Here is a 17,456-nt window from a genome sequence, read left to right on the forward strand (position 1 = left end):
TGCCAGTAATTAACCTCCCGCCTGAGTCCTCACCTCTAGTAGTAGTGCTTGCGAACGTTCCTGTACTGAATAAAGGCACAAGGGAGAATTTTGGCCAATTAAAAAATAAGGTGTCCCATTGGATCACAAATAATACATTAGAGGGTAATATGATTTGGCAAGATATCATTATGGCCTGCAGAGTGTCCTGGATAGGCAGAACCCGTAAAAATAAAGCGGGGGATTGTATCATACTAAATTTTAGAAGACCTGATCCAGTCAGAGGTATTATTAATGAGTCTAGGTTCAAATCCAAATCACAAAGGAAGGGCATTGAGATCCTCCCGCTTGACTATTTTTACAGGGAAATGAATAGACTCAACTTTAGTAGGGAAATTGACCAGGGTGGCAGGGGAAATTATCATATTCCAACCGGGCAAGGTTGGGAATATCCTAGAAAGTTTTATCCTAACCGGCCACGGAGAAGAATTGATGGGCAAGCAGGAAGGTTTGAAGGGGTCAATCGCTATTCAGCTTTGAGCGGGCTGGAAGGAGTCGACTGGCGCCCACCTACTGAAGTTGCCGCTATCTCTAGCTTGGTTACAGAAAACACAACAGAAAATACATTGGTGGCCAATGAGGGTGATCAACTGAAGGTAACCTCTATGCAAGACCAATTTGGGATCCACTTAAAGTCCCGTAAAACAGCAGGTGCTCTAATGGAACCCCAAATGTACATGTCTTACCATTGAGAACTAACGTAACTACAGAGGATCACATTAAAGTAGCCAACTGTATACCCAGTAATGTGGGAAGAGACCACAATGTGGTGAAGAGAATTGAAGGGAGGCTGAATGCATGTGAAGATAAAGATAACAGGAGGTTAGCCCGTGCGGTGGCGATCTCGGAAAAGATAGCTGTCCCAATAATTAAAGGCAATGTCAAGTTACCGCCACCTAAGGCAGTGGAACAACGAAACTCAGTTAAGATTGTCTTTTGGAACATTTGTGGTTTGGAGAATAAGGTTTCTAATCCAGTGTGGAGAGACTTTATAGATGAATTTGACATCCTGTGCATTCAGGAAACATGGCTAATTGGGGAAAAACATTTGGATGGTTACAAATTATTTCATACCGCGGCTGTACACTCTGCACATGGTAGGCACAAGGGGGGTATATGTGTGTATGTATCCAACTTGTTAAGTGTGCGGAGGATAGAAATGTTGAAGAGCTCCCCTTTTTATCAAATGGTGGCGATTTATTTTACATAGTTTTGTTGGTGGTGAATTTTTATAATAACATAAAAGAAGGGTTTGAGGAAGTACTGAATAATTTAATGGATGACCTAAAACACTTGTACCTTGCAAACGTTAATGATATAATTGCTGTGTGGGGAGGGGATTTTAATGTTAGCATTTGCAACTTGAATGTTTGTACCGCGAGTGAGGTAGAGTGGGTAGGAAACAGCAGTACAAACCATTTTAGGCACTCAGGAAAAGGGGATAAATTAAATGACATTATGGCTACCCTCGAATTGGAATTTGCAAACATGATGAGCTCCCCACGGGTGGAATTTAGCCCAACCTTTATATCTAGGGGCCTAGAATCAGTCATAGATTTTATATTAGTACCCAATAAGTTTCATAACTGGGTGGAGAAGTTTGAGATCCACTCAAATGGCCTTAGCGACCATCTGCCTATAAGTCTTCAGCTATCTTTACCATCTTCCACTAAAACCTCCACAATAGAGTCTCTGGCATGGGTACAGAATATAACTTTGTCTCGGCAAAATGGTTTTTCCCTAAAGTGGAGTGCGTTAGACCCCATTGAAACAAATAAGGGGATTGTTACCAAAGCCCAGTTATATATTCAGACCTGTTTAGATGAAATGGCTTCAAGTAAAGAGATATTGGATGCCTTTGGTAGCATTACAACGATAATCCAGGAGACTCTTAGAAGAAATGTCAAAAGGCGCCCAAAAACTGCAGGGTGGTTTTATACCCAATGCACTAAAGCTTATACCAAATTAAAAACTACGCTTAGTGCTAAACCCAGAGACGCCGAACTAGTAAGGTCTTGTAGAAGGCTATATAATCAAGCTAGGGCACAACGTAGAAGGGATTTAAAAGAACAAGCATGGCAAAATTTACTCCAAGCCTCTGAAAGCAGAAACCCTAAGTTATTTTGGCAAGCAGTGAAAGCACCTTATTTTACTAAAGAGAACATGTCAAAAGTTGAGGTTGCCATTGATGAAAACGCATGGATTGACTTTTTCTCTAATGTTTATAAAAGGGATGGGGAAAGCCTGTGCCCTATTAAGGATAAGGATGAACTATATTCTACCCACTCACCAATAGGCCTAGAAATTCGCCTTGATGAGGTTTTAATGGCCATAAACACTAGTAAAGGAAATAAAGCTCCAGGCCCTGACGGGGTACCAAATGATGTTTTTAAACAAACCCCGGACCTCTGGGCCCCAATATGTACGTGTGTCATACAATCATGCTGTGCTATAGGATTCATAAAAACCTGGGCTGAATCGGTGCTAATACCGATATACAAGAAGGGGGATAGAGAGAGCCCATCTAATTATAGGCCAATATCCTTATTGGACTCCCTCATGAAGCTAGCAGGAAGGGTGGTCCTAAGCAAACTACAAACCTGGACAAATGACAACAATATTTTGAGTCCGGTGCAATATGGCTCCAGAGAGGGGATGGGTACTGTGGAGCAGGTCCTCAATTTCATAATTATTCAGGGGAAATACGCTCGGGCAAAGAAAGAACGCCTATATGCCATCTTCGTTGATCTCACAGCCGCGTTTGACTGTGTGGATCATGCGAAGTTATGGCAGACCCTTGAGGAAATAGGAGTGGAACCAGCCCTAGTCTCATTCCTCCACCAGCTGTATTCTGGGGCACCAGCTAGGGTACGGCACGGGACCAAGGGAGAATGCACTGGGCCTTTTCCCATAGAGAAGGGTGTCAGCCAGGGCTGTGTGCTGGCCCCATTCTTATTTTCCATTTATACTAATGCTCTGGAGAAAGAATTGGAGGCCAGCAACATTGATTGCCCAAGATTTGGTAAGAAACAAGCTGTATCACTCCTTTATGCGGATGACGCAGTGTTTATGGCCCGTACTAAGATAGGAGCCAAGAGGGCTTTAGCAAAATATAATTACTTTATGGCTTCAAGACGGCAAAGAATTAACGCCAAGAAATCGTTTATGATGGTGTCAAGTCAAGTCAGAATTTATATAGCGCGCTACATACCCAGAGGGTCTCAAGGCGCTTGAGGAAGGGGGGGGGAGGTTTACTTATCGAATATCCAGGTTTTAGGCTGTTTTCTGAAGGCTAGGTGGTTTTGAGTGAGGCGGAGGTGGATGGGAAGGGAATTCCATGTTTTGGCCGCTAAGTAGGAGAAGGATCTTCCCCCATGGTGGCTTGCTTTGTGGATGCGCGGGACGGCGGCGAGGGCTTGGTTGGACAAACGCAGCTGGCGGGTGGGGGTGTAAAAGAAAAGGCGCATGTTGAGACAATCCGGTCCAAGTTCTTAGAGGGCTTTGTGTGCGTGGGTGAGGAGACGGAACTTTATCCTTTTGTTAACGGGGAGCCAGTGCAGGTCTTTCAGGTGACCGGAAATGTGGTCTTTGCGAGGGATGTCTAGTATGAGTCTGGCTGAAGCATTTTGGATGCGTTGGAGTTTTTCTGCAGTTTTGCAGTGGTACCGGCGTAAAGGGTGTTTCCATAGTCCAGACGGCTTGTAATCAGTGCGTGGGTGACCGTTTTTCTGGTTTCGGTGGGGATCCAGCGAAATGTTTTTTTGAGCATGCGTAGGATGTTGAAGCATGATGATGAGACGGCGTTGACTTGTCTGGTCATCGAGAGTGAGGAGTCCAGGATGATGCCCAGGTTCCGTGCGTGGTCCGTCGGTATGGGGGCTTTTCCTAGGGCCGTTGGCCACCAAGAGTCGTCCCAGGCGGAAGGGGATGCACCTAAGATGAGGACTTCCGTTTTGTCCGAGTTCAGTTTCAGATGGCTGTACTTCATCCACTCGGCTACTTCTTTCATCCCTTCATGTAGGGTGGTTTTGGCGGTGATTGGGTCTTTGGTGAGTGAGAGGATCAGCTGAGTGTCATCAGCGTAGGAGATGATGTTGAGGTTGTGTTGACGTGTGATGGTTGCGAGGGGGCTCATGTAGACGTTGAAGAGGGTGGGGCTAAGTGATGATCCTTGCGGGACGCCGCAGATGACTTCGGAGGCCTCTGACTTAAAAGGGGGGAGGCGGACTCTCTGAGTTCTTCCAGCGAGGAACGAGATGATCCAGTCCAATGCTTTTCCTTGAATTCCGATGTTTCTGAGGCGTTGTATTAGGGTGCTATGGCAGACTGTGTCGAAGGCTGCGGAGAGGTCAAGGAGGATGAGGGCGACTGTGTCTCCGTTGTCCAGTAGTGTTCGAATGTCGTCTGTTGCTGCGATGAGGGTGGTCTCGGTGCTGTGTTTGGCTCGGAAGCCAGACTGTGAGGAGTCGAGTGATTTGTTGGTTTCGAGGAAGGCGGCGAGCTGATTGTTGATGGCTTTCTCAATGACCTTGGCAGGGAATGGGAGGAGCGAGATGGGGCGGTAGTTTTTGAGTTCGGTGGGGTCAGCTGTGGGTTTCTTCAGAAGGGCGCTGAGTTCGGCGTGTTTCCAGCTTTCTGGGAATGTGGCAGAGTTGAGGGAGCAGTTGATGACGTCTCGGAGATGGGGTGCGATAACGGAGTTTGCTTTGTTGAAGATGTGATGGGGGCATGGGTCTGTAGGGGATCCTGAGTGGATGGAGTTCATCAGGTGAATGGTGTCTTCTGTGGTGATTGGGTTCCAGTTGAAAAGGTTATTCGGAGGAGGTACAGGTTCGGAGGTGAGTGGGGTGGACTGGTTTACGGGTTGGTTGTCAAAGCTGTTATGAATGTCGGCGATTTTGTCATGGAAGAATGAGGCGAGGGAGTCGCAGAGGACTTGAGAGGGGGTGATGTTGTTTGAGCTGGCGGTGGGGTTGGTGAATTCTTTGATGATGTTGAAAAGTTCCTTGCTGTTGAGAGCGTTGTTGTCTAGTCGGTCTTTTAGTGCTGATTTCTTGGCTGTCCGGATTAGTTGGTGGTGTTTGCGGGTGGCGTTTTTAAAGGCGGCTTGAGTGATAGTGTTTGGGTCTTTTTTTCAAGTTTTCTCTAGGGAGCGACAGAGCTTCTTGGATTTCTTAAGGTCATCGTTGAACCAGGGGGTGTTCTTGCTTCCTTGCTTGATTTGATGTTTTTTCAAGGGTGCTAGTTTGTCGGCGGTTTGGGTTAGCCATTGTGTGAGGTTGATGGCGGCTTGGTTAGGGTTCGTTGAATAGGCAGGGGGTTTTTGAAGAAGCGATGTGGAGATCTGGTCGATGGTGATTTTGTTCCAATTTCTTAGCAGAGTTGGTTGAGGGTGGTTGTAGATCGTGGTCTTGTTGTAAATGAAGTGGATGCAACTGTAGTCCGTCCAGTGGAGGGGTGTGGTGTGAGTGAAGGAGATATGCTTGCTGGAAGTGAAGATCGGGTCGAGTGTGTGTCCTGCATAGTGTGTGGGGGTGTTGACAAGTTGTTTGAGTCCGAGATTGGCGAGATTGTCCAGAAGGGTGGTAGTGTTACTGTCGTTGCTCTTTTCCAGATGGAAATTGAGGTCTCCCAGTAGAATGTATTCTTCCGAGGGGAGGGCGGATGGGGTGATGAAGTCAGTGATGTCTTCGCTGAATTTTGTACGGGGTCCTGGTGGCCTGTAGAGGAGGGTGCCTCTGAGTGGGTCTTGGGATCGGTGTGGATCTGGAAATGAAGGTGTTCGGCGATAGCTAGGTTGTCTTCTGAGCTGGTTGAGACGCGGGTGGTGTTCTTGTGGACGATGGCGATGCCTCCTCCTGTTTGGATGGTGCGGTCCTTACGGATGATCTTGTAGCCGTCCGGGATGGCTATGGTGATGTCTGGGGCTGAAGAGGGATTCATCCAGGTTTCCGTTAGGAAGGCGATGTCCGGAGAAGTGGTGTCGAGTAGATTCCAAAGGTCAATGGCGTGTTTGGGAACTGAGCGGGTGTTGAGGAGGATGCATTCAAGGTGGTTGGTGTTGGATCTCTGTTTGGTGTTTGTGGGTTTGGTGTGGGTCTTGATGCAGGTGAATTTGCATGAGTGGCAGGTGAAGGGTCCATGGGTGTGTCCTGGTGCTGCTTGGGCGCAGTTAGGTAGTCGGCCGGGGTTAAGTGCTAGGAGGGTGGAGGCGTCGTAAGTAATGCGGGAGGGGTGGGTGATGCGGGGACCAGGGGGTCTGGCGCTGGGCGTGGTCCAGGCGCGGACGGGCGTAGACGGGCTTACCTTTGGCGCACCTTCGGCGCGGCCGCAGCGCGTGGACGCTGCACGTTGGGGCATCTGTCTTAAATGGATAGTGGAGGGGGCGGAGTGTGGGAGGGTCACCTGGGAGGCGGGAGCGAGGTGGAGGGAGGGCTTGGGTCAACAAACAAAATGGCAGCAACAACAACAAACGCTGCAAGTCAGGGCGAGACTGGGGCACAGGCAGTGGGAGCAATGGGGCGCTATGAGGGCGAGATATAGTTAAAGATACTGCCACAGTGGGAGTGGATTGAAGCGCGGAGTCAAAGCGCTATGCTAATAGTCAATACAATACAAGGTAATGCACAGCCAAATACACACAGTCAAAGCGCTATGAAAAGTAATACAAAATAATGCACAGCCAAAGATAATGCCCAGAGGTGCGCGCTAGCGGTTCAAATTGCAAAAGCAGAGTTAAGCGCTACGATACCAGAAGTATCAGGTGAGGAGGAGGCGAGGGGAGCGACCACTCGTGTCTAAGGCAAGATGTGTGGGAAGGGGCGGGCCAAAGCAAAGGGATTAAGGGTGGATGGCCTTACACTCGAATGTACAGAAACGTTTTCTTACCTAGGGGTTCTGCTTGATGGTACGGGGCAGTGGGGAGCTGCCATAAAAAGTAGGACTTTGTTATTTAAGCTCTCTATAGCGGTACATATGAACTTCTCGAAGCAGTTGGGTAAAAGACCCCGGAAATTCTTCTAAAAATATATAAGGCAAAATGCAGGAGTATCGCCTTATATGGGGCTGGAATCTGGGGAATTCAGAATGCTCCGACTATTCAGGTAGCTGAGAATTGTTTTCTAAGATATCTATTGGCATTGCCACAGGGTACAGCGATGTTTAGTTGCCATGAGGAATTAGGTCTAGAGTATATTTCTGACCTTATAAAAATCCAACCAATCTTACTCTGGCATAGGGTATGGACCGGTGAATCTTTGGACTTAAATCGGGACATCATAAAGGATGCAATGCCCTCGACAATGTAAATTGTATCCCGTGCCTAATGTATGTTAAAAATATCTTTACGGATCTGCAAAGACCAGAATTATACAGTGACCCGGAAAATATCATTGGGATATCCAAGAAAGACTAGAAACTATTATGTACGTTCATTTTGGAATGTTAAGAAGTGCTTGTGAACTTCCGAAACGTACCGTCTTAAAGCATCAAATGACCCTGCTATGCCAGATGATCCAACCATATCTATCTATTTGCAGTGTGGGTTTTGACCGTTTTCTCTTAACGCGGTTCAGATTTGAGTTATTCTTTCGCATGGTAACTTTTCCGACAAGGAATGACTGGTCCAGGGATTTGGAACCCTGTACTTGTGATGACCTGTCAAATCAATCTACTTTCCATCTGATTTTATTTTGCAAACATTATGACAGGGAACGTAAAAGATGGATTAGACAGTATTTAAGACAAGGTCATTGGCGCCAATGCAGACCGGCGTATCTAAGCCTCCTGCAAATAGGTAATGAGAAATGCATTATGGTTATGACTTGTTTTTTAAAAAGTATTTTTAAAAAACGTAAATTAATGATGGTAACTGACTGATTAATGACCTCATTTGAAAAGTAATGCCTATAAGGATCTGCTTTATATCGAAAAGTTATTAATTCAATGTCTTTTTAAATTCGGTTTTTAAAGTAGAATGTTTGAGTGTATGATGTAATGTGTATTTATTGCGACGCTTTTATGGTTTTATACTTTGGTAAAATCGAATAAAGCATTTCTGATTCTGATTCCTCATGCAAGCGCACGACCAATGTCAGCAACTCCGGGGCCATCTCCAAACCCTCCAAGACTCGCCATAATTTACAACGCGGTACTAGATCAAAAGCTGCCCTCAGATCAACGAACACAGCATACAAAGCCCCTTTTCCCAGGACCACCGTCCGCCATCAGAGAGTAATAAAACGAAAAACTTGGTCGATCGTGCTTGTTTTGGGGCGAAAACCGGCCTGTAATGGACTTAAGATGTTGTTTTCGTCCATCCAAGTCTGTATTTTTCCCAAAACTAATGGACCCATGATTTTCTGAATAGAGTTGATTAGACTAATAGGCCTATAGTTGCCTGCTACAGACTTGTCCCCTTTTTTATATACAGGAACGATTTCTGCTCCCTTCCAAGAAAGAGGGACAGCCACTCCTTGGGCTATAGCATTTGCCAAATGGACAATATATAATCGCCAAGCTTGTTTGTCATTTAGAAACACGTCAGCGGGGACGCAATCAATGCCCGGGGCTCTTCCCTCAGTTACTGTCTCTAGCGCCCTATCAACTTCCTCTAAGGTAAAAGCAGCTTCTTCGTAAAATGTAAAGACAAATAAACGATCGCTCTCATCACTACCACTACGAGCTTATTGTGGCTTAAAATAATCAATCCATGAGTCTTGAGCAACATTATTCTGCGGGCGAGCCGGACACCCACCCCTATCCCATTTGAATGTGTCCCAGAATAATTTCGAGTTTTTAGATGCACAGGCTTCCTTAAGCTCCTGCCACTTGCACTAGTCCCATATCTTTTTTGCCTCAATCTGTACTTTCCTTTAGCAACCTCGTGCCTCTATAACCATACTGGGGTCCTTGGTTTTTAATGCTACACCCAGCTCGGCCCATGCTTGCCGGCAAGCTACATTGTACCAGCTGTCTGGTTTTTTCCTGAACTTATTTCTACCTGAGCTCGGCTTACAGAAGTATGTTTTAAGTTGGGCAAAAAGATTAGTATGGGCTTCAATAATGGAAGAATTTGAGGCCCCATTGATGGCACTAAGCCCCAGATTTACTAATACCTTATTTACATCGTTCTTAATAGAAATCAAGGTATCAGGGTGCTCGATAACTTTACTCCACTTAAGGTGGCGCTCGTCATTTGCTAAAACAATATCAGGGGCTGTTATACCCTGGGTTGCTACTACCACTCCATCTATTCCCAGCCTAAATAGAGAGGTAAGGGGGTTGTGATCACTCTCTATGCGAGCCTTTACCTCCATATCCACAAGGCAATGCCACAATTTTAGGTGGACAAGCAAATATTCTATGCAACTAGACCTGTGGCCATTCTCATACGTTCTATTGCCCTGTCTATCTGATGACATTCGGCCGTTAGCAGCCCTTAATTGATTCCACATACATAACCCTTCAGTTGTATTGCAGCCTCAGTCCATTTTCTTATAGGTTTCAACTCGAGTTGAGAAATCCCCCATCTTGAGTCTTCCTCCTCCGTTAAGCTCAGGTCATCATACCCTAGCGGCTCAAAGGTCGTATTAAAATCTCCCGCTATCAGAGGCAATGTATTGCTTGGCAGGATCTCAATAAAAACGTCTAAGGCTGATATTACCTCAGACTTTTTCCCTCCCGGTAGGCCCCTTGCATAGACATTGAAGATATAAATGTTTGCACCAGAGGGAAAGCTGAGTCTCACTGTGAGAATGTCATAATTTGAGACAGGAAGTAGTTGTATATTACAATTTAAGTTTTGCTTAACCCAGATCTCCAATCCTCCTACTGGGTGTCCCTTTTTCTTTTTCACAGCAGGGACATAGAAATTGAGATAATCCAGCCTGAATACAGAATCTACAGACCAAGTCTCTTGAAAGAGACAAATATCAAATTTATCAATAAAATCCGACCAATCGGGCGAGGCTAGTTTCGGCCCCAGGCCCGCCAGGTTCCATGATATCAGGGATGTCAAGCAGTTTACGTTGGAAAATCTATCAACATTCTCAGCCCCATCAATTAGAAAATCTCGCCGATACACTATATTCGGCTCGGCAGGTGGCAGTAAATTTGTCCCACTCAAAACATGAATGGGTGATACCTCACGGCCCTTCAGGTTTGAGGCTACACTCTCTACATTTGATCTGATTACATTTGGCTTAAGGCCAGGTGCCCCACCCTGAGAGCTAACATTATCGATAGATAGATTTGTGCTCTTATCTGAGTTATCCTCAAAGAAAGCCGCTGTCCTAGACCACGGGCAGCATTCCGGTGTTCGCCGTCAGTCGCAATCTTCCAACCCGAACCAAACATTGTATCTATTAGACATCCTTATGCTCCCTGTGGTACACCAATTCTTTGTCTCCCCTTTTGGTAATATTTCCCTAGGGGCAGTGTATGCTGGTGGATAAAAGTAGACCAAGGGTAATGGTTGAATTAAGGATGCTGGATCTACTTGGGTTCAGTTACAGATGTATTCAACGGCCCTCCTATCCCTGAAGTTAATGATTACATAATCCCCCTCCACAGCCTTTAACCGCTTCCCCACCCAACCCACTCTTCCAGAAAACAAGATTTCTGCACATACATGGTTTGGCAATGGTCGGTTAGCCTTAAACCAAAAAATACACTTGTTCTTAAGCTCCATGCACGTCTCCCTTTTGCCCTGGTTCAGTGAAGGAACCCCCACCAGAACCACCACATAAGGGGCCGATTCTGGTGGAAGATCTATGCTTGGTAGGCTAATTATAGATTGAACAGAGGGGGGATTGGTCATTACTTGCTGTTGAGTTACAGGTCTACTGTCTTCCACTTGCTGAGACCTAGCCCTCTGCGGTGCATGGGTAGCAGTGCTAAATTACTGGGAAGGTGTGCAGGGCAGGGCACTGGAAGCCTAATAAGGGCAGGAACAACAACTTTATCATTGCCTTTTGGAGGTGCTGTGAGGTCAACAACTACATTAGGTTTATTTTGCCCAGGCATATTCGTCTGTGTGCTATTTGCCCCATTGGCCCGGTTTCCCACCCGCGCCTGAGCTGAGGCAAATGATAGTTCTAGGCACACAAGTCTACTTTCTATAGAGTCCAATCTATCATATATTGGGAGGCAAGTCTTTTTGAAAATATATTCCAGCTTTGTCCAGAAAATCGGTCCCAACTCGGCAGGTGCTACATCCCCAGGGCTTGACGATACATTTTCCCCTTCATTAATAGTTTGAGATGTAGCATACTGTGGGGAGATGATGGAGTCGGATTCTCATTAGACGGGGTGGTTTTCATCATTTTTGTTTTCCTCCCAATCTCTTGTGCTTGGGCCCCATTCCGCTTCATTTTAGACGTCAGGCCTAGCATTGGTTGGGATGTCCTCAATTTGGAACTATAGGCTGACCGGGTCTTGATTCTGGGTGAAGGTAATCTTCTCAAAGTGTTATTAGTATCGGTAATAGGTCTAGTGTCCAGCGAAATAGCGGCACTTGCCAAGGGGAGTGCGGAGCACAGCAGGTTGCAATAGCTGATTTCCCTCGCCCTCCTCCGAGTTAGACAATATATCGTGAGTAGCAGGCTGTTGGGGGATTGGTGACCAGGCCTTAGCCAAACTTCCCATTGAGGATCTCTTATCAAGAGCTATATCAATCGATAATATCTTTTCTTTCAGCTCAATTTCATGAGCTAAGACAGAAGACGCTCTTACAAGGAAATTATCCAGGGTGCCTATTAATGACCCTCCAATGGTAGATTTTATAGCATTCCCACCTGTAGAGGAACATCCTTTACAACGAAACTTTTTCCACGCAGTACCTTTACAATGCAGGAATTACAATGCAAGTCGTTACAACAACTTGCGCTGGTGGGTGCTGTAGGATAGGGAATAGTTTAATTTACTATCCAAAACCATTCCTACTATCCACAGGGACTGGAGTTGGAATAGTAAATTAAACTATTCACTATCCAGCGCCCCCCAACGCAAGTTGTTGTAACGACTTGCATTGTAAAACCTGCGTTGTAAAGGCATGCGTGGAAAAAGCATGCGTTGTAACAACATACATCCCACCTGTAGATGTAGACATGATTATAAACGGAATAGATCCAACTCCTCTTTATAATATCAGGTGATGCCCAATCTGTACCAACCAACACAAGGTTACATCCACTCACTAACCTTGAAAATTGATGTTAAGGGGGTGGCCCATCCCGTCCTCGACTGGGCTAGAACGGGCTAAAACGGGCCCGCCCTTGGCCCAGGCATCGCCCGGCGCGCGTCCGTGCTGCAGAGTCAATTGCTTCCCAAAGTACTTCCGGTACAGAGAGGAGGGGCGGGGCATTCTCCTGACGGCCCCGCGGTTCTCTTGGTGTTGGAGTCCTCACTCGTGGGCTCCCGGTCAGTGGCACAAACAGGTTACAGGGCGCAGGGGAAACCACGCCACGGATGCCAGGTCTAACAGGTAGTTAAAGTGTGTGTTTAGACATGGTACGCAATTTTATTGCATTTAACCATAAATGCTCTTCATATAGCTTGATTAATAAGTGTATGTTTTTCTTGTTTTTTATGGTCTTCAGAGATGTGGTATTGTAAAAGTTATTTATATGCTGTTCCCATGTCTTATAATCACTTTGTGTTCTGTGGGTTACAGGGAAGCCCAGGTGGTGGTGCACATGCCTTCGGTGCTTTGTATCCAGGTTATGTGGGCATGGGTGCTGGTCACAGCGGAGGAGGAATGACGCAAAACTCTGCTGTCCAAGGAGACTTCACTACAGAAGATGACACACCTCTTGCAAGAGGCTCCCCAGTGGGGCAGGGAGGGGTGGTAGTAGTGCAGAATGGAAACACCCCTGTTGTTGCACCTAACCCACCTGTTGTTGGATCTGGCACCTCTATTGCTGATCCCTCCCTTCCTGGTAACACTGCCCTTATACCTGAGGGAAGCCCAACCGGCCAGGGCAGTATACTCCCAAACCTCAACAATAACATTCCAAATCTAGGACCAGACCCCGCAGGGCAAAGCAAGATGCCGCTAGGCGTGACTTCAACTCAGGCTTCAACAGTGGTGCAGGCAATATCTAACAATAGCGTTCCATTGGGGAATGATGGCACAGCTCCTGTTGGGGTTCAGAAGGAAGCGCCACCTACTGTTGCAGGCCCAGTCACTACAATCATGGCAGAAAGCACAATCGCAGGGGCAGACATGGGCCTACAGTCAGAAAACAAATGGTATTTTCAGGAACCATGACAGGGCTTATCACTTTTAGAACAGTCAACTGCACTTGTCTTACAGGCGCAATATACATATTAACATATATAGGCCTCTTAACGCTTCTAGCGAAAAACGACACTGCATTGAATTGGCACATGCAACTGCAACAGAGATGACCTGCCTCAAGCTCCCAATTTTGCTGTCATGTATTATTTTGCATAGTAGATGGTTAGTGATTCTATGTGAAGATTTATGTGTAAAATGTGTGCATGGTATTTTATGAGTTGCTATAAGTGCACATCAAATTGTATTAATATGTTATGTGTATGTTACAAGTATGTTTAAATTATTTTTTTAATTATTTTTCAGTATTTTGAAAGTGCAGTACGCATAGGCCTTAAGTCATGTCTTGCATTCACTGGTGTACCTTTGTATATGAAGCTGCTTGCCGGACCTGCAGAAAAAAAAACAAATAAAAATTCCAAAGAGAAACCTATGTGCAGACTTTAATTTTAATGGTTATTTTTAAGTGTGACTATATGCTCAAAAGTGAGTGATGATCTAGACATAAAGATTTGAGGATTGGAGAAAGGCAAGCATGGGGCCAATACACATGCTGATGTCCTCACGCATTCAATTTTATGAGGGACAAGTGGAACGAAAGGGAGTATCCTTGTGTCATACAATTAGCAAATAATACCGAAGAACAGACTTCAGACACTAATCTCAGTTCTTTTAATGTATTCAAATATCAGAATAATCATTACAGAAGGCGACATGTTATTTAATGAATGAGGGAAAATAGCACAATGAAATTATAAACAACATCATAAGCTAGCTCTGTCTAAGTGTCCAGCAAACTGAGATAAGGTCTGTTTCCATCTCTCACTTTCCTGAAGCTAAATGTAAAATTCATACAAATGCCTTTTGGCTGTTCCCAAAATAGCATGTTTTTTATGTTATAGACAAAGAATGCACACAACTTTCATAGCATAACATTACATTCATAGGCTGCACGGAAATGTTACAAGCATAGGAACCAATCAAACTGCTAACTTATTTACAACCACTTCCGTGGGATTTCTATTGGACAGCATAAACTGCAGCTGAATTTAAATGATTATCTGAAACAGAATGAAAACATGAATGTGCAGGTTTCTACATGCTAATAAACAAACAATCCTTGAAATGCTGCAGTCTAATGTGGTCTAGTCAAGCTAACTAAAGACAACTAAATTAAGAATTTACAGCCATATTCATCAATCTCCCGTTTTGCGAGGCCCTAATAGCGAATTATAGCGATTCGCTATTAAGGACTCGCAAAACAGGATTCATGTAGGATTAGCAAAAATTATTGCGATTCCTACTGATTCCTTATTTGCGATTAGCAAATTGCTAATCGCAAATAAGGAAAAACTCCCCATTCAAAAGGCCCATAGGAATGAATGGGGAGTATTCCTTATTTGCGATTAGCAATTTGCTAATCGCAAATAAGATTGCGATTTGAAGGGTGCCAGGGGTGTCCAAAGGACACCCTGTAGCACCCCTCAAATGTACATTTGAACAGGTGTTGCGCACACACATGTCCAGAGGACATGTGTGTGTGCAACATGCAAAAGTATAAAATGCACAAAAGTGCTTTTTACTCGTTTATCGCAATTTACCACAAAGTCAGATTTCGTGGTAAATTGCGACCAAATATTGCGAATTCGCAATTTCTAATAGGGTGATGAATTGCATTTAAGGAATCTCTATTAGAGATTCCTTAAATCCAATTCCTCGCAAATATGCGAGTTCGCTAATAGCGATTTTTGCATTTGGGATGATGAATCCCAAATGCAAAAATCGCACTCGCAAACGCCCAGATTCTCAGAATCTGGCCATTTGCGAGCGCAATTCAGGTTCATGAATATGGCTGAATATTTTAAAATCTGCTCCCACACAAGCAAAGAGTAAAACAGGTAAACAGGGAAGCCAGAATCCATTTTTAAAATCATGTAAAACACTACAACAAATAAAAGCAATGAATTGCATAAGTGGTTTCAATCTGAGGCAGCTCCAGCTGAGCCCTACATTGAAACAACACACAACAAAGGGCTTCATTGCCAGAAGGGCAGATATACCATGGAGAGATGCTCAAGTCGGAATTTAGGATTCCAGTTGGAACCTCCTGTGCAAAATCCAGCCATTTTTCAGTATTTGTCCTCGGAATTGGGAACCATGCAGGCTCAGAAATGCCGGCCCTTTTCCAATGTTTATCTCCAATTTCGGGGACAGATCCGCTTGCATGTCAGCAGCAGGGCACAACGGGTAGCAGAGTGGGAGCAGATGGGTGTGGAAGGGTAGCACAAAATATGGCCTGGTTGGGCTGAACATTTTTTACTTCTCCTGTGGTGTAGGTGAGAGCAGGTGAGGCCGGGCTCTGCCTTTCCCTCCTGCCTCTGTTCCCTCTGGTAACCTCTAAATTCCTCAACGACTGGGCGCCAAAATATCTTGAAAAGAAAAACAATAAAAATCAGTGCTATGCATGCTCTCAGATCAGCCAACCTCACACCTCTAGTGAATCAGAAGGCCTACAATGGAAAGAGAGCTGTGATAGGCCCAAGAAAGTGGAATGCCCTCCATTGGCGTAACATAACTTGAGGGCTCCCCCGCAAAGTTCACGGAGGACCTGGCCCATCACCTACCACTTTTGTAGAGGGGGCCCCCTGGAGCACGGGGGGCCCACGCACACCACAGAGGGCTTATGTTCTGCCTGCCACTGATGATCTCTCAATGGAGCTAATATAAGCAATAGAAAAGTAATTACAACGTCCTTATCGCTAACAAGGATTTGCACAATAAGAATATCGCGTCTGCCCAGTGCTTTAAGTAAGATGAAAAAGGTGAGGCGTCGCTAAAAGACTCGAGGCCAACAAAGCACAACTAGGAAACCTTTCCATGAGGCCTGGCCTATGTAATTAAGGGCGTGGTTGAAAACATGGAAAGTGCAATCCTGGTCTTCACACAGTGTGCCAATATTCGAGTGAATCTCTGTGAGTGTTCTGTTATTGCGCACATACATATAACACAGCAATGGACAAAAGCCTAAAACAAACCTGACCCATTGGGTTTGCCAATGATTATTAGCAGTGTTAGATAAATGAATAACAACAATGATTTTAATTGCGAATAAGTGACATTGAAAATGTTTCAGTTCCAAATGAAAGTAGCATTAATTCGCAGTGCAACACAGTGCAACACAGAGCAACAACCAAAGTATCTGTTTAGCATTGTAGTAGGAGGAGAAAGCAGAGCAGTGCTATATATAATAGGATTATGCCCCTGCTGCCCCCCTCCCCAGAGCTTGTGCTCTTTAATGCTGCCTGGCACTATGTGCACACCTTTGCACTTCAGTGCAAAGGCATTTGCTTGATGGATGACAAAGGTTTGTACTGGAAGTGTAACCTTTCAGTTCAAACTACTATGGTTAGTCATACTTTAAAACTTCTCCCACAATACAGCATACTTGCAATATGTGAAAAGCAGTGCCTAATTTGTAAAATAAATGCTCAGGCGCCACAGGAAGGACTGAATGCGAGCTTTGCTTTTGTTTACATGCATCTTTGCATTGAAGATGGATTCAAGGACGTAAATCACACTAAAACATAGTGCACAATGACTGATTTGCATTTTGCATAATTATGCGTAATTTTTGCAAATTCTCGCTATAATTACATGATAGCAAACTACACCAATGTTTGAACACCCCTACGTGTCCTACAGACATTTCCCAGGAAGACTGTCTGAAGACTGCTAATATCGTTTGACACACAGTGGCACCATGTCAGTTGGCGAGTCTGAAATAAATAAAATAAACAGAAATTAAGTGTCAAGAAATCTGGGAGAGGATAGGCAATCCATTTTGTTGAAAATACCCACTGCCTCTTTATTTGTAACAAATATTGTATCTATTAGAAAATAGGCCCCTTAACTTGAAATACATGTGAAGGAAAAGACCCAAATAAGGTCACACGGGTCACTCGCGACCACCTCTCAGCCTTCCATTCCAAATGAAGAGGCAGTCAGACAGTAGAGAATACAAACCAACACTTGTTTATCAAAATACACTCAGAGTGGAGCCCAATCTGGCCAGTCGCTTATGAGTGCAGCACTGGGACCGGTATCAGCAAGCATAACAATA

The 17,456-nt window shown here is 44.9% G+C and overlaps 1 protein-coding gene across 1 annotated transcript in view; it reads left to right on the plus strand.

The window, feature by feature from the left end:
• AMBN (ameloblastin) overlaps positions 1-13,723 on the plus strand; it is a 97,950-nt gene extending 84,227 nt beyond the window's left edge. Inside the window, exon 11 of the mRNA XM_086963112.1 lies at positions 12,713-13,723. Within this exon, the coding sequence (XP_086819238.1) occupies positions 12,713-13,309 (597 nt within the window). The 3' untranslated portion in view covers positions 13,310-13,723. The remainder of the gene's footprint in view (positions 1-12,712) is intronic.
• Positions 13,724-17,456: the final 3,733 nt, after the last annotated feature.

This window comes from Lissotriton vulgaris, chromosome 3_1, assembly GCF_964263255.1.
Source record: "Lissotriton vulgaris chromosome 3_1, aLisVul1.2, whole genome shotgun sequence".
Classification (NCBI taxonomy): Eukaryota; Metazoa; Chordata; class Amphibia; order Caudata; family Salamandridae; genus Lissotriton; species Lissotriton vulgaris.